The 22,014-nt window shown below is 43.8% G+C and overlaps 1 protein-coding gene across 1 annotated transcript in view; it reads right to left on the reverse strand.

Annotated features, from left to right (window-relative positions):
* The window catches only part of LOC117524267 (lactase-phlorizin hydrolase), a 41,214-nt gene that overhangs the window by 14,013 nt on the left and 5,187 nt on the right, over window positions 1-22,014 (reverse strand). Inside the window, exons 3-10 of the mRNA XM_034186038.1 lie at window positions 20,566-20,643; window positions 20,355-20,448; window positions 17,162-17,246; window positions 16,388-17,051; window positions 15,654-16,302; window positions 14,018-15,556; window positions 13,634-13,902; window positions 34-324 (exon numbers count right to left, since the gene is read on the reverse strand). Coding sequence (XP_034041929.1) covers window positions 34-324; window positions 13,634-13,902; window positions 14,018-15,556; window positions 15,654-16,302; window positions 16,388-17,051; window positions 17,162-17,246; window positions 20,355-20,448; window positions 20,566-20,643 — 3,669 coding nt within the window. The remainder of the gene's footprint in view (window positions 1-33; window positions 325-13,633; window positions 13,903-14,017; window positions 15,557-15,653; window positions 16,303-16,387; window positions 17,052-17,161; window positions 17,247-20,354; window positions 20,449-20,565; window positions 20,644-22,014) is intronic.

A 22,014-nucleotide genomic window follows, 5' to 3' on the forward strand; every position in this document is an offset into this window, starting at 1 on the left:
AATCTCACAATCTTTCCAATGAACTACACGTACCTGAGATTGTATGTTTGCATCAAGCAGTGCATCCACCAGTCTGTGGTAGTAGTTGAGTCCAACCTCATTGATATATGCAGTAGTTCCATCAGGAAGAACCCTGGACCAGGATATGGAGAAACGATAATGGGTCACCTTAAGTTTTTTTAACATAGCGACATCTTCTTCTATCTTGTTGTAACTGTCGCAGGCAATGTCCCCATTGTCATCGTTGGACACTCGGAGAGGAGTATGTGCAAACTTGTCCCAAATGCTGAGACCTTTTCCATCTGCTCTCCATCCCCCTTCAATCTGGAAACAGTGAATGAAAGAAATGTTAGTAGAACGTTCAAGGGACTTAATGAACCAATATTATTGTAAGTGCATGATAAAATGGCTTTAACAGAAGGTGAAGTTTTGCATTTTTCTGAGTATATATTTTTATCCATCCATCCATCCATTTTTTCTGTGAAGGGTCTCAGTTGTCCAGGTGGTTTCCATAGTAGAGAAGCTTGAATCTTCGACTGGACTGGGTTGCTTGACGCGAGGACGTTTCGCTTCAAATCGCAGAAGCTTCCTCAGCTAAAATTCTTGCTCTGGTGGTCTGACTTCTGTCTTGACTCTTGGAGAGAAGAATAACCAAGAAGTCACAAAAGCTGGAGTTTTAAACCTAACCAGACCCCTCCTACCGAGAGGCAGACTGCTGTAGGCTAGTGACTAAACAGTAGCTCTAATTAGCACCTATTGTGCTCTAGTTAGCACCCTCCTAATGACAGGGCAGCTGTTCCTCTCCTGATGGCTCCCTTGACGACTCTGCTGATGACGTGAATGACTCATTACCATGAACAAAAGACTGAGACTGCTTTGACCTGAGTACCCCATTGTAAACAGGGGGTAAAGCGTGTCTCAGACCCCCTCCCCAGTTAAGGCTGGGTTTCAAACGTTTCACAAAGAATGCCTCCTTGACCCCTCTCTCAAACCATTTCTTCTGTCTGGCTAATATTTTAACTTATTGGTCCTCAAACGTGTGGTTAGTGTCTTTAAGGTGGAGATGAAACAATCGTGTCATTTGATGTGACTTCGTTGTTCACCTGCATCCCCACCGCTGAAGCCGTCTCAGTTGTGAGGCAGAGACTGCTGGAGGATATGTCTCTACTTGAAAGGACCAAACTCACACCAGACCACATCTGCCAACTCTTAGAGATCTGTCTTAACACCACGTATTTCCTGTTTAGGGGGAATTACTACAGGCAGATTCATGGTTGTGCGATGGGGTCTCCGGCCAGAGAGAAGAAATGGTTTGAGAGAGGGGTCAAGGAGGCATTCTTTGTGAAACGTTTGAAACCTAGCCTTAACCGGGGAGGGGGTCTGAGACACGCTTTATCCCCTGTTTACAATGGGGTACTCAGGTCAAAGCAGTTTCAGTCTTTTGTTCATGGTAATGAGTCATTCACGTCATCAGCAGAGTCGTCAAGGGAGCCATCAGGAGAGGGACAGCTGCCCTGTCATTAGGAGGGTGCTAACTAGAGCACAATAGGTGCTAATTAGAGCTATTGTTTAGTAACTAGCCTATAGCAGTCTGCCTCTCGGTAGGAGGGGTCTGGTTAGGTTTAAAACTACAGCTTTTGTGACTTCTTGGTTATTCTTCTCTACGAGTCAAGACAGAAGTCAGACCACCAGAGCAAGAATTTTAGCTGAGGAAGCTTCTGCAATTTGAAGCAAAACATCCTCGCATCAAGCAACCCAGTCCAGTCGAAGATTCAAGCTTCTCTACTATCCATCCATTTTCTTCCACTTTATCCGGAGTCAGGTCACAGGGGCAGCAGCTCAAGCAAAGCCGCCCAGACCTCCTGATCCACACACACCTCCCCCAGCTCCTCCGGGGGAACCCTGAGGCGTTCCCAAGCCAGCCGAGAGACGTAGTCCCTCCAGCGTGTCCTGGGTCTTCCCTGGGGCCTCCTCCCGATGGGACGTGCCCGGAACACCTCTCCAGGAAGGCGTCCGGGGGCATCCAGAAAAGATGCCCGAGCCACCTCAGCTGGCTCCTTTTGACATTTTTTTAAATTCATATACAGTGATAGAGGTTGAGGACACTAATTGTTGAAGCTTTGTAGGTGGAATTCTTTCCCATTCTTGCTTAATGTATGATTTCAGTTGTTCAACAGTGTAGGGTCTCCGCCACATTTTCAATGGGCGACAGGTCTGAACTGCAGGCAGGCCAGTCTAGTACCTGCAGTTTTTTACTATGAAGCCACGCTGTTGTAACATGTGCAGAATGTGGCTTGGCATTGTCTTGCTGAAATAAGCAGGGACGTCCCTGAAAAAGACGTTGCTTGGATGGCAGCATGTGTTGCTCCAAAACCTGGATGTACCTTTCAGCATCGATGGTGCCATCACAGACGTTGCCCATGTCATAGGCACTAACACACCACCATACCATCACAGATGCTGGCTTTTGAACTTAGTGCTGGTAACAATCTGGATGGTCTTTTTCATCTTTTGTCCAGAGGACATGACGTCCATGATTTCCAAAAACAATTTGAAATGTGGACTCATCACACCACAGCACACATTTCCACTTTTTGTCTGTCCATTTCAAATGAGCTCGGGCCCAGAGAAGGCAACGGCGTTTCTGGATGTTGTTGAGGAATGACTTTCGCTCTGTGTGGTAGAGTTTTAACTTGCACTTGTAGATGTAGTGACGAACTGTGTTAACTGATAATGGTGTTCTGAAGTGTTCCAGAGCCCATGCAGTAAGATCCTTTACACAATGATGTCAGTTTTTAATGCAGTGCCACCTGAGGGATCAAAGGTCACGGGCATTCAATGATGGTTTTTGGCCTTGCCACTTACAAGTAGAAAGTTTTCCATGTAAGTACTCTGAATTTTCTGATTGTATTATGGACTGTAGATGATGGAATCCCTAAATTCCTTGCAATTGAACGTTGAGAAACATTATTCTTAAACTGTTGGACTATTTTTCACACAGTTGTTCACAAAGTGGTGATCCTCGCCCCATCTTTGCTTGTGAACAGCTGAGACTTTTGGAGATGCTCCTTTTATACCTAGTCATGAGTGTCCTCAGTTCCCAAACACTTATTGAGTGTTGTTAGAAGGAAAGGTGATGTAACACAGTGGTAAACATACCACTGTCCCAGCTTTTTTGACGTGTTGCAGGCATCCATTTCAAAATGAGCAAATATTTGCACAAAAACAATAAAATTTATCAGTTTGAACATTAAATATCTTTTCTTTGTGGTGTATTCAGTTGAATATAGATTGAAGAGTATTTGCAAATCATTGTATTCTGTTTTATTTACATTTTGCACAACGTCCCAACTTCATTGGAATTGGGGTTGTACTTTCATCACTGTCATGCATTGTGCATACAAGTGTGGTGTACATACGAGGTCTGTGAGAAAAGTATCTGACCTTATTATTTTTGTAAAAAAACATATGGATTTGAATCACGTGTGATTACATCAGCCAAGCTTGAACCCTCGTGGGCATGCGAGAGTTTTTTCACGCCTGTCAGTGACGTCATTCACCTGTGAGCACGCCTTGTGGAAGGAGTGGTCCAGCCCCCTCGTCGGAATTCCTTTGTCTGAGAAGTTGCTGAGAGACTGGCGCTGCGCTTGATCAAAAGTTTTTCAAAAACTGTGAGGCACATCCGAGTGGACACCATTCGAGAAATTCAGCTGGTTTTCGGTGAAAATTTTAACAGCTGATGAGAGTTTTTTGATTGTTTCTATCGCTGTAAGGACTTCCCACAGAGCGGGACGTCGCGCAGCGCTCCAAGGCGACGTCGTCATCCTGTTTCAAGCTGAAAACCTCCAAATTTAAGCCTCTGTTGACCCAGGACGTCATGAGAGAACAGAGAACTTTCAGAAGAGGTCGGAATCAGCAGTTTATCCGGACATTCCACTGTTAAGGGAGATTTTTTTAATGAAAGACGTGCGGACGCATTGGCGCATTGGCTCGCAGCCGGCGCGGCGTGCCCGCCACAGGAAAAACACCTCCGTTGGAAGCCTTAAGGACAAGTTGGAACATGCCCTGCTGTTAAACAATTTCTCAGATACTCACTCAACTGAAAGCCACCAAAAGCCGCCTGGATTTTACAAATGGTTATCAACACGGAGGTGTTTTTCCTGTGGTGGGCGCGCTACGCCGGCTGCGAGCTGACGCGCCAATCTTCTTTAACAGTGGAATGTCCGGATAAACTGCTGATTCCGACCTCTTCTGAAAGTTCTCTGTTCTCTCACGACGTCCTGGGTCAACAGAGGCTTAAATTTGGAGGTTTTCAGCTTCAAATCCATAAAGTTTTTTAAAAAAATAAAACTGTCGATTTCTTTTCTAATAGACCTCGTAGGTGTGCATGCGGGTGTGAATGTGTTTGTCTATATGAACATCTGATTCTCCGCTCTGCCCATGATGCTATGTATTGCCAAGGTCAAAAGAATAAAAATCAGCCATATTACTTTGTCACTGAAATTCTTAGATGATTTTGGTGAGTTTATCTCTAACTTGTCACCTAGTGCACATAACATTCTGATTATTGTTGACTTCAACATTCATATAAATAAGCCTTCTGATCCCCTCCCAGGGGTCAAAATACATTTTTTAACCTACTTGCACTAGTGCTAGTAACAAAAAAATTACTTGCACCAAAAAAAGTTACTTGCACAACCAAAAGTCGGTCTTATATCAACCTTAAAACTCCTCCTCTGATGTGTCAGACTCTTCCTCTCTGGGGAGAGTTTGAGGGGAGAGCAGCAACAGCAGCAGCTTTCACGTGTGCACGCGAACGAATCGTCCATGAAGATTATTTTATTTATTAACTACACAGATGTATAATAACACAAATGGTGACTGGTTTATAACACAATGGAGGAGAGAATGTGCGCACGTTTTATTATATTGTGCGCTCATTTTGTTATATTGTGCACACGTTTTATTATATTGTCCGCTCGTTTTATTATCTTGTGCACTCATTTTGTTATATTGTGTGCATGTTTTATTATATTGTGTGCTTGTTTTATTATATTGTACGCACGTTTTAAGCATCGTTTGAGTAAAACAAGTGCACAATCTACTTAAACGTGGCCACAATTTGTAAAACGTGCACTCAATTATTCAATATTGTCTTGACACATAAATGTTGACTATTAGTCAACAAACCAGGAGACAGTGTAATACATTTCCCCATTAGAAATGGATGTGGTCAAAGTATATCATCATGGTTTGGGCGCACAAGAACATACAGAGAACTCCAGCTGCCCAGCATGACATCATCTGGAGTTTAAGCACATTAAAAAGGATGCTGAGGGCGAAGCATCTCCCCATCGTGAGGATGACAATTTAGGTCATATTATGGAGTTCATTTTGAATGAAAGGAAAATGTGAGCACATTTTCTTAATTCGTGGATTCAATTAACGGAAAACGTGCGCACAAATTATCACAGCCAGGAAAATGTGTGCACGTTTTATTAATTTGAGAGCACGTTTTATTAATTTGTGGGCTCAATTAAAGGAAAATGTGTGCACTAATTATCATGGCCAGAAAAAACAAATATCACTTTAAGTGACCTCTCCCGGGTTCCGTAAAGGAACCACAGTGGCAGCCAAGTTTTTTTTTTCACGTGCGCGCGCTGCTGGCGACGTTTGTCAGCTTTCCACAAGAAATAGAGCACAGCAACTCGCTCCATGTGTGAGAGTCATAAAATGCAGGGAAGACGAATACATCACACTGGAAATTGTTTTTTTCCTTATTTATTCCTTTATTGGTTCATTCTACTGGTGCTTATAGTTGATAAAACTTGGATAAAGTTGCTTGCACCAGTGCTAGTGGAGTATAAAATTACGCGTGCCCCTCGAATAATACGTGCACAAACAAGCACATGCACGTACTATTTCGAGCCCTGCCTCTGCAAATCATTTATGGAAATTATGGATGTATTAGGTTTCCAGCAATACATTCAGGATTCAACGCACATTCGTGGAAATATCCTGGATTTGGTTCTCGCACGTGGTATTGCTGTCACAAATATTGACATCATGCCTCTTGCATCAGTGGTTTCTGATCACAAACTTATTAGGTTTACAGCTTCCCTGTCATGTTTAGTAGAACAACCACCTTATTTATTACTGCAGCGACACATCAACTCCTCAACTATGACTGAACTCAAAGCTAGACTGCCTGATATCTTAGCTTAATTTTTGGAAAATGCCCAATCAGTAGACAGTCTTGTGGACAGTTTAAACTCAGCGCTCAAAACTACACTCGACATAATTGCTCCCTCTATATTAAAACGACGCCCCCCCAAAACACAGTCACCTTGGTTTATTGATTACTTGTGTGACCTCAAACATAAGGCTAAAGGTCTAGAACGAAAATTGCGTAGTTTAAAATTAGAAGTATTCCACCTGGCGTGGCATGCTGCTATCTTCGAATATAAACATGCACTACTGGCTACAATGTGGGCCTATTACCCTGATTTGATCAACAAAAACAAGCATAAGTCAACACGATGGCAACACTTATTTATGGATACCCGCCTGTAATTCACTGTCCTTTTACAGCACGGGATTTCTTGGATTACTTCGAGAAGAAAATAGAAGACATTAGGTTAAACATATCCCAGCCACTACACCCTGCTATTGAGGTGGGTGCCATCAATGAGGTTTCACCTAGATTTACAGAATTTGATAGTATCTCACTGGACGTGCTGACAAAACTTGTAACATCTACAAAAAGCACAACCTGCTTATTTGATCCTATACCAACAAAACTGTTTAAGGATGTGTGGCCCACTCTTGGGCCGACTGTGCTGGAAATTATTAATCTCTCATTAACTGCTGCATCTATTCCTAAATGTATCAAATCTGCAGTGATTAAACCATTACTTAAGAAATCTAATCTTGACCCTAGTGTATTGAAAAACTATAGGCCGATATCAGATCTATCATTTTGCTCTAAAATTCTGGAAAAAGTGGTTTCACAGAAGCTCATAGACCACCTTACTGAGAATAATCTTTCTGTGCCACTGTAGTCTGCTTTTAGAAAATATCATTCCACAGAGACAGCTATCGCTCACTAAAATAGTGAATGATCTTCTGTTTGCAATGGATTCGGACACCTACGGTTCTGGTGCTGTTAGATACTTAGTGCTGCATTTGATACCGGTAGTGATTACCATATTCTACTCGATAGGCTGGAGAATCATTTTAGGATTACTGGGAATGCCCTTGCATGGTTGACATCATACCTGACCAGTCGATCTCACTGTGTTTTGTACAATAACACTACCTCTAACCTTAGTGACATGAAATTTGGGGTTCCACAGGGGTCTGTCTTAGGCTCCCTGCTTTTCTCCCTTTATATAGCACCCCTTGCGCACATATTGATACTCAGTTATACATGCCGATAACTGCTAGTAATCTCATCCACATAAAATCATTAGAAGATTGCCTTGCATCAGTGAAAAGCTGGATGTCTAGCAATTTCCTACATTTAAACCCTGACAAGACTGAAATGATGGTTGTTGGCCATGAGACATCGGCATCAATTTGAACAGCTAATGCTTAGCCTTGTGTCATACATCACACTGACAAAGTGAGGAACCTTAGTGTAATTTTTTATCCTACGTTGTCCTTTGACCTCTACATTAGAGATATTACGAGGACTGCTTATAAATATAGCGAAGATTCGTCCCATCTTGTCTTTAGCTGATGCTGAGACCCTGATTCATGCATTTGTTTCTTCTAGATTGGGCTACTGCAATGTTGAATTTTCTGGTTTACCACAGTCCAGCATTAGGGGGTTCCAATAGGTTCAAAATGCTGCTGCCAGACTTTTGACAGGAAGCAGAAAGTTTGACCACATTAAACCCATTTTGGCATCTCTTCACTGGCTTCCTGTCCCTGTGAGATCAGATTTTAAGGTTCTGTTACTAACCTATAAAATTGTTCACGGACTCACCCCTCCCTACTTAGCTGACTTACTTGAACCTTACGTACCGGCCCAGGCTCTGCATCCTCAGGGTGCAGGACTATTTTGTGTCCCTAGGGTGAAAAAAAAGTCTGCAGGTCACAGAGCTTTCTCTTATTGTGCCCCTGACATAGTATGGTACTATGCTTTCTACCCTTTTAAATTAATTTTATTAGTAAACAGAGCGTGCCACGGCCTCAACTTTATCTAAAGTCTGGGTCTGTTAGTGAAGCTTTGGCCTAGTGGCCGGCGATCACCTTAGTATTTCTTCTGTTTTTCTTGCTGCTAAATGCTGATAAATTGTACTTTATTTGTTGTCTTTCTGCCGCCTGATTACGTTTTTTTTCTCTCTGTTTGAGGTGCAGCTCCATCCAGAGATGGGAGTGGGTGTTTTCTTCTGCAGGCCTCCCGTCTTGAGCACTAGCATAGGCTCCCAAAATTTCCTGTATTGTCAATTGTGTTGATAGCATGGCCCAAGCAGGGGGTCACCCCTTTGAGGCTGGTCTGCTTGAGGTTACTTCCTCAAATCATCAGAGGGAGTTCATTCAGAACCTCCATGACCAGTAAAAGATCAAGGACCGTGACGTCGCCCGGTATGGCGGAGCCGGGGTCCCACCCTGGAGCCAGGCCTGGGGTTGGAGTTCATGCGTGAGTGCCTGGTGGTTGGGCCTTAGCCCATGGGGCCCGGCCGGGCTCAGCCCGAAAGAGTGATGTGGGCCTGCCCTCCTGTGGGTTCACCACCTGCAGAGGGGGCCATGGGGGTCGGGTGCAGAGAGGATTGGGTGGCGGTCGAGGGCGGGTGGCCCGGCGGCCCGGTCCATGCTCACAGCCCCTGGCTGTTGGGACGTGGAATGTCACCTCACTAAGGGGGAAGGAGCCTGAGCTTGTGCGGGAGGTTGAGAGATACCGACTAGAGATAGTGGGGCTCACCTCCACACACAGCTTGGGCTCTGGTACCCAACTCCTGGAGAGGGGCTGGATACTTCATTTTTCTGACGTCGCCCACGGGGAGAGGCGGAGAGCTGGGGTCGCATTGCTTATTGCTCCCCAGCTCAGTCGCCAAGTGTTGGAGTTCACTCCGGTGAACGAGAGGGTCGCGTCCCTACGCCTTCGGGTCAGGGACAGGTTTCTCACTGTTGTTTTGGCCTATGGGCCGAGCGGCGTTGCAGAGTACCCGACCTTCCTGGAGTCCCTGGGAGGGGTACTAGATAGCGCTCCGACTGGGGACTACATTGTTCTCCTGGGGGATTTCAATGCCCACGTGGGCAGCGACAGTGAGACCTGGAGGGGGGTGATTGGGAAGCACGGCCTCCCCGATCTGAACCCGAGTGGTGTTCAGTTGTTGGACGTCTGTGCTAGTCACAGTTTGTCCATCACGAACACCATGTTCGAGCACAAGGGTGTCCATAAGTGCACGTGGCACCAGGACACCCTGAGCCGGAGGTCGATGATCAACTTTGTAGTCATATCATCTGACCTTCAGCCACGTGTCTCGGACACTCGAGTGAAGAGAGGGGCAGAGCTGTCGACTGATCATCACCTGGTGGTGAGTTGGATCCGCTGGGAGGGTAGGAAGCCGGTAAGACCTGGCAGGCCCAAACGTATCGTGAGGGTCTGCTGGGAACGACTGGCGGAACCCTCTGTCAGCGAGGTCTTCAACTCCCACCTCCGGGAGAGCTTCTCCCAGATCCCGGGGGAGGTTGGAGACATGGAGTCTGAGTGGACCATGTTCTCCACCTCCATTGTCGATGCGGCTGCTCGTAGCTGTGGTCGCAAGGTCTCTGGTGCCTGTCGCGGCGGCAATCCCCGAACCCGGTGGTGGACACCGGGAGTAAGGGATGCCATCAAGCTGAAGAAGGAGTCCTACTTATCTTTGTTGGTAGGTGGGACCCCAGAGGCAGCTGACAGGTACCGGCAGGCCAAGCGTGCCGCAGCCCGTGCGGTCGCAGAGGCAAAAACTCAGGTCTGGGAGGAGTTCGGGGAGGCTATGGAGGAGGACTATTGGTCGGCCTCGAAGCGATTCTGGCAAACTGTCCGACGCCTCAGGAGGCGGAAGCAACTCTCCACCGGCACTGTTTACGGTGCGGGTGGGGAGCTGTTGACCCTGACTGGGGATGTTGTCGGGCGGTGGAAGGAGTACTTCGAGGATCCCCTCAATCCCATCGTCACGTCTTCCGAAGAGGAAGCAGAGACTGGGGACTCGGAGGCGGACTCATCCATTACCCAGGCCGAAGTCACCGAGGTGGTTAGAAAGCTCCTCGGTGGCAAGGCTCCTGGGGTGGATGAAATCCGTCCTGAGTACCTTAAGTCTCTGGATGTTGTGGGGCTGTCTTGGCTGACACGCCTCTGCAACATCGCGTGGCGATCGGGGACAGTGCCTCTGGATTGGCAGACCGGGGTGGTGGTCCCTCTGTTTAAGAAGGTGGACCGGAGGGTGTGTTCCAACTATAGGGGGATCACACTCCTCAGCCTCCCCGGTAAGGTCTATTCCAGAGTACTGGAGAGGAGACTTCGACCGATGGTCGAACCTCGGATTCAGGAGGAGCAGTGTGGTTTTCGTCCTGGTCGCGGCACACTGGACCAGCTCTACACGCTCCATCGGGTGCTCGAGGGTTCATGGGAGTTTGCCCAACCAGTCCACGTGTGTTTTGTGGATCTGGAGAAGGCATTCGACCGTGTCCCTCGGCGCACCCTGTGGGGAGTGCTCCGGGAGTACGGGGTCCGGGGTCCTTTGCTAAGGGCTATCCGGTCCCTGTACAACCACAGCAGGAGCTTGGTTCGCATTGCCGGTAGTAAGTCAAACCTGTTTCCAGTGTACGTTGGCCTCCGCCAGGGCTGCCCTTTGTCACCGGTTCTGTTCATTATTTTTATGGACAGAATTTCTAGGCGCAGCCGGGGTGTAGAGGGGGTCTGGTTTGGGAACCACAGAATCTCGTGTGGTTCTGTTGGCTTTGTCAAATCAGGACCTTCAGCGTGCACTGGGGCGGTTTGCAGCCGAGTGTGAAGCGTCCGGGATGAGGATCAGCACCTCCAAATCCGAGGCCATGGTTCTCGACCGGAAAAAGGTGCTTTGCCCTCTTCAGGTCGGTGGAGTGTCCTTGCCTCAAGTGGAGGAGTTTAAGTATCTCGGGGTCTTGTTCACGAGTGAGGGTCGGATGGAGCGTGAGATCGATAGACGGATCGGTGCAGCATCTGCAGTGATGCGGTCGCTGTATCGGACCGTCGTGGTGAAGAGAGAGCTGAGTAGGGGGCAAAGCTCTCGATTTACCGATCGATCTACGTTCCGATCCTCACCTATGGTCATGAGATTTGGCTCATGACCGAAAGAACGAGATTGCGAGTACGAGCGGCCGAGATGAGTTTGCTCCGCAGGGTGGCTGGGCGCTCCCTTAGAGATAAGGTGAGGAGCTCGGTCACTCGGGAGGAGCTCGGAGTCGAGCCGCTGCTCCTCCATGTCGAAAGGAGTCAGTTGAGGTGGCTCGGGCATCTTTTCCGGATGCCCCCTGGACGCCTCTCTGGAGAGGTGTTCCGGGCACGTCCCACTGGGAGGAGGCCCCGGGAAAGACCCAGGACACGCTGGAGGGACTACATCTCTCGGCTGGCTTGGGAACGCCTTGGGGTTCCCCCGGAGGAGCTGGAGGAGGTGTTTGTGGATTGGGAGGTCTGGGCGGCTTTGCTTGAGCTGCTGCCCCCGCGACCCGACTCCGGATAAAGCGGAAGAAAATGGATGGATGGATGGATCAGAGGGAGTTTTTCCTTACCACTGTCACCTGTGTGCTTGCTCTAGGGGTTGGTAAGGTTAGACTTTGAGGCAACTTTGATGTGATTTGGCACTATATAAATTAAATAAATTGAAATTGAAATTGAAATGTGGCCCTGCAACAGATTTGTGTCCTGTCCAGGGTGTACCCCACCTCACACCTTATGACTGTTGGGATAGGCTTCAGCAACCTCATGAACCTTAGTTGGAATAAGCGGGTACAGAAAATGGATGGATGGATGGATGGATGGATGGATGGATGGATGGATGGGCAGCCTGGGAAGCATGCACACTAACTGCCTAGCCCATCATTTTTTCATGTTGTGTGAGTCCGTCTGAAAATGTAATGAACTACAGAATCTGTTTTATCTTACTGATATTTGGCCTATTCAATTTTAAAACAGGCAAACTTTTTTCAGAACTCATATTACCATACATTGCACAGATACAAGTAAAAATATGTTAATGTGATATATAATACATTATATTTAATATATTCGTTCATTCATTCATCTTCTACCGCTTAGTCCAATTAAGGGTCGCGGGGGGGCTGGAGCCTATCCCAGCAGTCATAGGGCGTGAGACGGGGTACACCCAGGACAGGACGCCAGTCTGTTGCAGGGCCACAAACAGACAAACAAACACAGACACACCCACACGCACACGTATGGACAATTTAAAGATTCCAATCCACCTAACCCGCATGTCTTTGGATGTGGGAGGAAACCGGAGCACAGAAAGGCCATGGGAATTGAACCCACAACCTTCTCGCTGTGAGGCAACAATGCTAACCACTAATCCACCGTGCCGCCTATATTTAATATAATTCATTCTAATCCAAATACATTTTTTCCACAAATCTGATTGGTTAAAAATATGTTAATATGATATATAATTCATTGTATTTTCATAGTTGTTCCTGTTATGTGCCTCCCAAGTGAAATATCTCAGGTCCAAGGCTGCCCTGACCTGCACTTTTAATTATAAGATTTTAATTATAATTAAAAGCTATAATGCAAAATGTACACCAAATGGACTTTTCAATAATAAATTTAAATGTCTACAAAATCCACAATCTGGATTGAGTGCCAGTCTGCACCGCACTTTAAAATATGAGCATGATTAGGGCATGTTTGATTAAGTTATAATGTAAAAAAATAGAATAAATGAGGTTTTCGATGTAAATTTAAATGGCCACAAAATCTGTAATCTGGATCAGATCCGGATCAAACTTTATCAGTTGATAAAGGATACCATCCTACATAACAATCTCAGATATGAAAGTGTGCAGCACAGTGGCTTAATGGTTAGCACTGTTGCCTCACAGTGAGAAGGTCATGGGATTGAGTCCCACCTGTGGCCTTTCTGTGTGGAATTTGCATGTTCTCCCCGTGTTTGCGTGGGTCCTCTCCGGGTGCTCTGGCTTCCTCCCACTTCTAAAGACATGCAGGTTAGGTGAATTGGAAACTTTAAAATTGTCTGTAGGTGTGTGTGCGGGTGTGAATGTGTTTGTTTGTCTATATGTGGGCCTGCAACAGACTGGCGTCCTGTCCAGGGTGTACCTCGCTGCTGGGATAGACTTCAGCCCCCCGCGACCCTTGATTGGACTAAGCATTTGAAGATGAGTGTGTAAGTGAATGAGCTGTGCCCTCTGTAACTATGTTTTACTGCCAGATGATATCAACACATGATGACATCAGCATCATCAGACCAAAATGGCCGGGGGTGCACAAATGAGTACAGCTGCACTTGGTATTTAGACAGTGTGTTTGATTGACAGAAGAACCACAGCAGAGTCTGTTCTCACTCTTAATAAAGTTCACAAAGCTGAACGAGTGTCTGAGCTTGCTGCCAGATTGCTACAATATCGTTACCTGGTATGATGCTGTTGCAGCGCTCCACAGGAATCCATTGCGAAAGTATCCATAAAGAAGCTTCTCATCATCTGGTGTTGGGAAACCGTTGTCCTTTATTACCCGGTAGTAGACATGTGCTGAGTATTTGGGTGTCCTTGGTCGGTTTGCATTAGTGAAATCCACATGGTGGAGCCCAAACCTTACAGTGTAGCCGTGAAGCCACTCAAAAGAGTCCATGAGAGAGGCTGCTATGTATCCTTTCACTTTAACACCATCAAGGCCATACGCTATTTTTTAAAAATACATAGAAATGAAAGAAATTATTAAAACATTACGTAGTGAATTTTAAGAAAAGTCAACCAGAAGAAACGTCATGACAATTAACAATGAAAAAAAAAATACCTTTTAAAGCTTCATCAATGTAGGTCTTATGGAAAAATACTCTAGCAGTGTCATCCCAAGTTGTGTTTTTTGCTGTTGCAACACCATTGTCTGTAATGTAAATTTCTGGATCCCCATATTCCTCCTTGATCCAGTTGAGGAGCCTCCTCATGCCCCATGCCACTGCTGTCTGCTTCGTGATAGCAGTGGTTGGTGAATCAGTCTCCTCTTGTACTTTTATGTCTTGATCATACTGATAAGAGGGAGGGGAAAGCCTCAAGGTAGCATGGCTTGCAATCTTGGTTGTATAATGATTTAGACAGAACATGTCCGCTGTCCCCCTGATGAAGTTCTTTTCTTCTTCAGTAAAAGTAGGGAGTCTTGACTCAGGACGACCCTGGAGTTCACTTTTGTTTCCAACTTGCCACTTCATTGCATCAGGATAGTCACCGTTCTTGAAAATAGGGTGTGCAAACCACCCGAGTTGGAACTGTAAAGCTCGGTCAGCAGCCACCACCTCTCGTGGAACATCGACATCCTTAGGTTCAATCCAATCGGCACTGAGGGCAATCGAAACTCTGCCGCCTTGTGTTTGTCGATATTTTTCATCATATGTGTGGTAAGCTCTGGCGTGTGCTTTCAGAAGGTTGTGTGCAACTCTATATGGTGCAGTTCCTGGATTCTTAGAATTATTTGGAGGGATTTCTCCAAGCCCATATCCTGACCAAGCAATTGTATGTGGCTGGTTGAAGGTCATCCAAAATTTTACTCTGTCGCCAAAGGTTTTAAAGCAAAAGTTACAATAATCATTAAAAATTTCAATCATAGACTCATTATCCCAGCCACTGAAGTTTTGCAAAGCTTGAGGGAGGTCCCAATGGTAGAGTGTCACCATAGGTGTAATGTTATATGCTAAGAGGCCATTAATGAGTCGATTATAGTAGTCAACACCTTTCTGGTTCTGGGATGCAGGTTGACCATCAGGAAAGATTCTGGACCAGGACAAAGAGAATCTGTAGGACTTCACCCTCAGAGCCCGCAGCATATAGAGGTCTTCTTCAACTCTGTTGTAGCTGTCACAGGCAACATTTCCATTAGCAATACTGCCTTCCTGTGTAAATGTGTCCCAGATGCTAGGACCTTTCTTGTCAGCATCCCAGCCACCCTCAATCTGGTAAGCAGAAGATGAAGCTCCCCAACTGAATCCTTCTGGAAAGGTACCGTAGTAGTAGAGTTTTCTCTCGAATGGTGACTGATGTGAGAATTTCTCCCAGACAACCTTTGATTTAGATGGAACTTCTGATGGTGGTAAAGGAGATAAATAACTGGTCTGTTGTCCTTTTACTCCTTTAAGTACATATTTGTTTGAACGAAATCCATTTTGCTTAATAACCTGAGAGTAGAAATAAGCAGACTGCTTTGGGGTTCGTGGTCGGTTGCCGTCATCAAAATTAACATGGTGCAGACCAAATCTTTGACTATAGCCATGTTTTCCCTCAAATCCATCCATTAGTGACTGGACTGTGAATCTTTGAACCTCTACTTTATCTATGAATATTGCTTTAAAAGGGAAATACAAAACAGAACATTAGATTCCAAATTATTTTCATGCTGTGTGTAAATCTGGTTTTCATTCAGAAGAACATCACCCACTAACCTTTCAGTGCCTCATTGATATAACTTCTCATGTACTCTATTCTAGTAGTGTCATTGAGAGTATCCCCATGGTACTCAGTGGGCATCCCGATTCCAGTTATGTAGATAGGCACTTTGGTAACACTCAAATACTCAGCAGAAATATAGTTTAGAAGTCTTCTAAGTCCCCATGGAGTAGAATATATCCAGTCAGATGCTGTAGTACCCCATGAAGGGTCCACATGTGCCTGGAAGTCACCCACACCCTCAGGACCTGGGATGCAGCCACCATTAGTGTCATTGATCAGCCGTGATGTATAATAGTTTAATCCAAAAAAGTCAGCAGTTCCTTGTATCCTCTTGCTTTCTTCAGCAGTGAAATATGGAAGAACAGCAGGCTCAGAATTGTTGCACCCTTTTATTTTCGCTTCAATCTGAGTCTTTAGAGTTGCAGGATAATCTCCATTTACAAATATAGGGTGGGTAAACCAGCCTAGCATGAACTGCAGGTACCGATCTGCCGCTACTACGTCTTCAGATTTGGAGGGGTCCAAAGGCTCCGCCCAGTCAGAGTTCAGTGCAATGCCCACTTTGCCACCCTGTTTTCTCCTGTACTTGTCATTATAGACATGCCAAGCTTCGGCATGGGACTTAATCATATTGTGAGTGACCTGAAAAGCAACAGAAATGATAAGGGAAAAGAACAAGAAAGTATGTGTGGACACTTACATTATAGTATTAACACACCACTCTTACCCGATAAGAAGCAACCACGTAGTCCTTTATTCCAGGAGCATTTTGACCAGTTCCATACCCTGCATGGCTCTCCACCCACGGGCTGTTAAAGGTGTTCCAGCTCTTGACCCTGTCACCAAACCTGGAGAAGCAAAAATCTGCATAGTCCCTGAAGGCTTCAACAATGGAGGCATTGGTCCATCCCCCATAGTATTGGAGTGCCTGAGGCAGATCCCAGTGGTAGAGGGTGATAATTGGTTCTATGCCAGACTCAATCAGAGTGTTAATCAGCTTGTCGTAGTAGAGAGCCCCTTTCTCTGATAGTTTTCCAAAGGGAAAAATACGTGCCCAGGAGATGGAAAACTGGTAGGAGTTGACATTAAGACCTCGCAGCAGGTAGACATCGTAATCCACCTTGTAGTAACTGTCACAAGCTAGATCAGCTGTTTGATTTTCAAAGGCTTGTCCTTCGTGACCAAAACGGTCCCAAATGGTTTCTGCCTTTCCGTCTTCTGACCAGCCCCCTTCCACCTTGAAGGACTCACTGGAGATGGCCCATTGGAAACCAGAAGGGAACAGTTCATTGAAGAAATTATCTCGATCTGCTGGGGTTTGGTTCTTAAATTTATCCCAAACACTCTGGTAAGTATTTCTAAAAGCTGCCATTTCAGTGTATTCTGGAGAACTGTAAATGTTGAACAGTGAAAAGGCATATGAGTACATACAGTGCGCACACACTCTTACAAGAACAATTTAAATGCACAAAAAAAGTGCATTTCTGCATTGTAGTGTTACCTGAGTTGAGTGTAAGCCATGTCCAGTTGCCCAAATATGTGTGTCATGTCACATCCAACAATTTTCAGGTCTTTGTTTTTCAGAACTGCAATCCGTTTGAAATAGACATGTCAATATGGAACATTAAATCTTGAATACTCCAACAATACTAATATGGCATATGATGGGCATCAACTGTGCAGATTATTGGTAAATAATGTATTTTTTTTAATGCTCGAAGGAGAAGTACCCCTCTTTGCCTGAATGCAGAGTAGTTAACAAGTTGTAAGCATTTTTCATGGAAGACAAAAATAGGAACACTACTGGAATCATAGCATCGACATGGTGGTTTGAGGCTATAAATTAAACAACAGCACTCACAGAATGCACTTGTTCAGTCTTTTAAAAGTGACGCACGATTGTGCTAAAACTATCAAACTTGTGCTGTGTCGTGTTTGTGTTGATATTTATTGTAAGTTTTAATTATTTTATTTTTCATTTTATTGTTTCACATTCTGTATTGTATTGACTCAAAACAATTAATGCTATGATTCCTACACTCTGATACAGTTCCACTAAAAGCTGGTTTGCAATCCACCGATAAACACAGAAAAGATGGAGTTTTATTTTTCTTAATTGACAAGTGTTAAGTTTATTTTCAGACTGTGGCTTGGCTAATTGACCAATGTGTGCACCTTAAAGCAGTGAGTCATGATGGATTTATTCATCCATGTGTGTTGAAAACATTTTTTACATACTTCTTTTGCATAGTGTGATACTAATGGCTAATGTTAGCTTGACCAAATGTCTCCTGTCTGAGCGTTTTATGACAAATATCTGTAGTAATATGGGTTGTTGCGTGGTTCATGGGTGTGTTTGATTTTTACGGCCTCCTGATGTGTGTTTGTTCTGCACATTCCTCTGTCCTGTGTTCCTCGTGTTTGAGTGTCCCTGTGATGGTCGTAGTGGTCTTCTTTTATTTTGCCCCCAATTGGCACTGTGTCCACTTTTGTTCTATATGATCATTTACCTGTGCTTCCGGAATTATTGCTCATTTATTGTGTTTTATTTTCTGAGTGTTTTCTTCTTGGATTAGTTATTGTTTATCCTGTCTCAGTTCCACTCTTTCATGGGTGTAGTTCCACCTTAGTTCTGTAGTTTTGAATTTGGATTTATGTCTGTTTTGTTACTTCCTCTGTAGTTATTTTGCTACTGTAGGGTTTATTATTATGTTTTAATTTCTGTTACTGTGGAGTTTGGGTTTTGCTTTCAGTCACCTTATGTTCAGTTAGTTTCACGTGCATTCTTCTTTCCTCCTCCTCCTCAGTTGTTGCACCTGCCTCTGATTGCTTTGTTTGTGTATTTAAACCCTCATTTGTTCGGTGGTCCAGTGCCGATTATTCACTGTGGTCTCTGTGCTTCTGTGTACACTATAATGTGAGTATATGCAGTTATTAGTATTTACAGCCGCTCACCCCTGTGTTTTTCCTGCCTTTGGTTTTCAGCTCTGTATTACTCTGTTTTTTTGTTTTGTTTTGTTTTGTTTTTGGACTCAGTTCCTTTAGCCCCCATTTACTCACTGTGTGGATTTTTGTCACTTGTAAAATAAATAATTTTGAATTCTCACATAATTCCTGTGTTTGGCTGCCTGCATCCTGGGGTTTGTCACCATTTTTGCTGTTTTTACTCCATAACTCCAGAACATTCAGTCATAGATAGTCCAAACTATACCTTTTTGGAATCATTATGATCAGATAAACATTGTGGTATAGTTTTCAACATGAATGCAGCATTTTTACATTTTGAACTCTGTGTAATTCTTCATTGACCCCTAGCTGGCTATAGCTACCAACCACCCTGGGATGGTTATCATACATTTTTGTGTAGGCCATGGTACACTGAGGCTGGATTGTAAGTGTTGTTTCATCACCTTATGTGGTACTAATTAGGTCAAAACTGATGATTGGCTCATAGACTAATAGCTTGCAGTTTCAAGGTGAGTGAATGTTACAGTGACTGGAGTTCCAGGAAACCGACAGGGGAGAACTGTGCTTTGATGGAACCAAACCCCTGTTATGTGTTCTTGTTGTGAGGCAAGAATGCTAACCTGGATCTAAGTTAACTTAATACAGTATAATGCTAACAAATACAAAACTAACTGAAATGCAAGTAAATCTAAAAGTGACTGGATATGAAGCCTTCTGGCCAAAAGGAAAAAGACCTAAGTGAACCTAACAAATACAAAAATTACCGAATCAATGTAAAAATAACCGATTTATAGGCTAAACACAAAAATAACTGAAAAAAGCTATCAGTATATAAAGCTAATGAAAAAGCAACCTAAATATTAGAAAAACTCAGTTTTGATAGTTATAATATCTAAAATTAGTTAAATATAGATTACACCCACCCCCCAAAAAAGGCAAAAAAGAACAGTTTTTTTTGTGTTATTGATTTACAAAATATACTTAACCCTAACCAATAATTTGGGCACCCAAAATGATTTGTTTCTTGTATGAAGCAACAAATAGAAAAAAAAATGCTACAATACTTCTCTGTCATACATGTAATATTCCTAGTCAGGCATTTTTTGGGAACCCAGGGATAATTCATACTAATCACTGACATAGACAAGACAGTGATTTTATGTTTATTGTGCTGTAAAATTTGATGATGTAATTTTTATCAGGCCACCTTGCTTGCTCTCAGTAAACAATGTCATAAATTGTTTGGCTTTAGAAGACAGACGTTTGCTATGTTTGCATTTGATGTATTTTCAGGTTCCTCGATGAATGTTGTGTGTCAGCTGTGTATGACTTCTTTTTTAAACTAAATGTTTGATTTTGTGTTTTAAACTAAATGTGGTGCCAGATTTCCATTATGCATGTGGCAGAAGTGGATACGATCAGACACTAGCTTCACTGCGTTCAACAATGCCAAAAACTAGATTTCTTTATATGAATTTTATGAGCAAGAAGGTCTTAAAGAAGTTAGTAGAGTAGAATTTTTAATTGTACCCACACTGGTATACAATACAAAAAGCTAGTTTTCCAATCATTTGTGGTATTTATTTGCAAAAATATACAAAATACAATACTGTATATTTTGTCTTTCTTTTGGTATTCATGTCCAAAGAGAATGCACTGCACAGTAGTAGTTTCTATTCTTAAAGAAACTGTTTCCTGAGCATTAATTAAACAGTCATGCCATTTACCTTGCAGTACATCGCCAAGGGGCTGGAACTGACTGGAGGAACAACCGTGAGTTGTCATCTTGTATATTAGGATTGGCAACGATGAAACTGATGTCTATAAGATAGCAAAACAGGATTGATGCTCACACCTACTTGCATTATATTTAGAAATACAGCAGCTGTAATAAAAAATAATGATAAGTAAGGGACAACATTTATCAGACTATTTGACCTGTATGCTTCTCAGCGTCTCTGTAAAGTCTGATGAGGAGGCGCAGTTGTATTCAATGTGTACTGACACAAAATCCATCTGTTCCAAATAAGAGATAGAGCAAATTAATGAATATTCATATATCTCACACAGCATTTGGTTGAACATTTTATTCAGAGGCTCCAGGAGGCTCCGAAGTACTTGAGCAAACAAATCATATTAGTACATCTATACATGATTTCACCATGTTGCCTAGGTTCTCTTCAGGTAGACCAGATTCCTCCCACAGTCTAAAGAGGTGCCAAAGTGAGTGTGAATGATTGTCTGCTATTTTTCTTGTAATTTGCTTTCACCATGTCCAGGATATACCCAGTCTATCCCTCAGTGCATGCAGGAATAGGCTCTAGTCCCCTTGTTAAACCAAGCAAAAAAGAAGTTGCCCTTATCTTACACCTGCAGCAGAAAGCACAGTGGAAGTGTCGATGCTAGTTTCAGGTGGATGGGGATGAGGAAAAGGAGGTGGTGCAGGAATGAGGTGCTTAATTGCTTCACCTCAGGGAGCTGTGGTGGACACTGGTCCCAGACATCTGTCATGCTCATTATGCATGGATTCATTTCCTCACTTCTGTCACCTACTGAATTCTCCATCTAAATAGCAATGTGCCAAACACAGCTTCGTAAAGGTAATTTAAAAATAAGTCTGGTTGGTTTAATTCATGTTGGGCTCAGACACACCCATGACAACTGAGTACTTTGCACTTTGCTCCTTACTTTGTGCTCAGAATACACACTCCTTTATCCATGTCCTGTGCCTCCTCCAGTCAGTCCCTTTTCCTTCAAGTGTTCATTTATTCCACGTATCCACCTCCACTTCAGCCGATACTTTTTTATTTTTTTTACCAACTTCTTCATCAGCTCTTTTCATCATCACTCAAATCAAGCCAGCCTTCGTTTCTGTTTCCTTACATATTTCTCCTACTTTTATTGTAGCTCTGATTCTCTCATTTCATATCATGTCCAACTATTTAACTCCACAAATCCTTTTCAGCATTCAGAACACAACAAAGAAGGAATTTCTTAAAGAGAAGATGTGAAATTTCAGATACTGTTTTCCAGAAGGCACATGGGAGACTCAAGCCCAGATTTGATCTGGGTTTTTGTGTGAAAGTCCTCCTCTGGTGTACTCCACCATGAAGCTATGAGTGATACAACAAAGAAATTTTGCTCTTTGTCCAGTTTCTCCAATCACAAAAGTTGATAACTGATACTTCAGAGTTGTCATGGATGCCTTGGTGGCTTCCCTCACTAGCCTTCGTCAGACATGTATTTCATGATGATTGATGTAAATGAAGTCCAAGACATGGAATTCAATGACTTGGCAATGTTCATGTATCCATCCCCTGATGGAAACTGGCTGTAAAAGTGATGCTTTGTATTTTGTTCTATTAGTTATTTGCTCTGAAAATGAAG

Source organism: Thalassophryne amazonica, chromosome 14 (assembly GCF_902500255.1).
Source record: "Thalassophryne amazonica chromosome 14, fThaAma1.1, whole genome shotgun sequence".
Lineage (NCBI taxonomy): Eukaryota > Metazoa > Chordata > Actinopteri > Batrachoidiformes > Batrachoididae > Thalassophryne > Thalassophryne amazonica.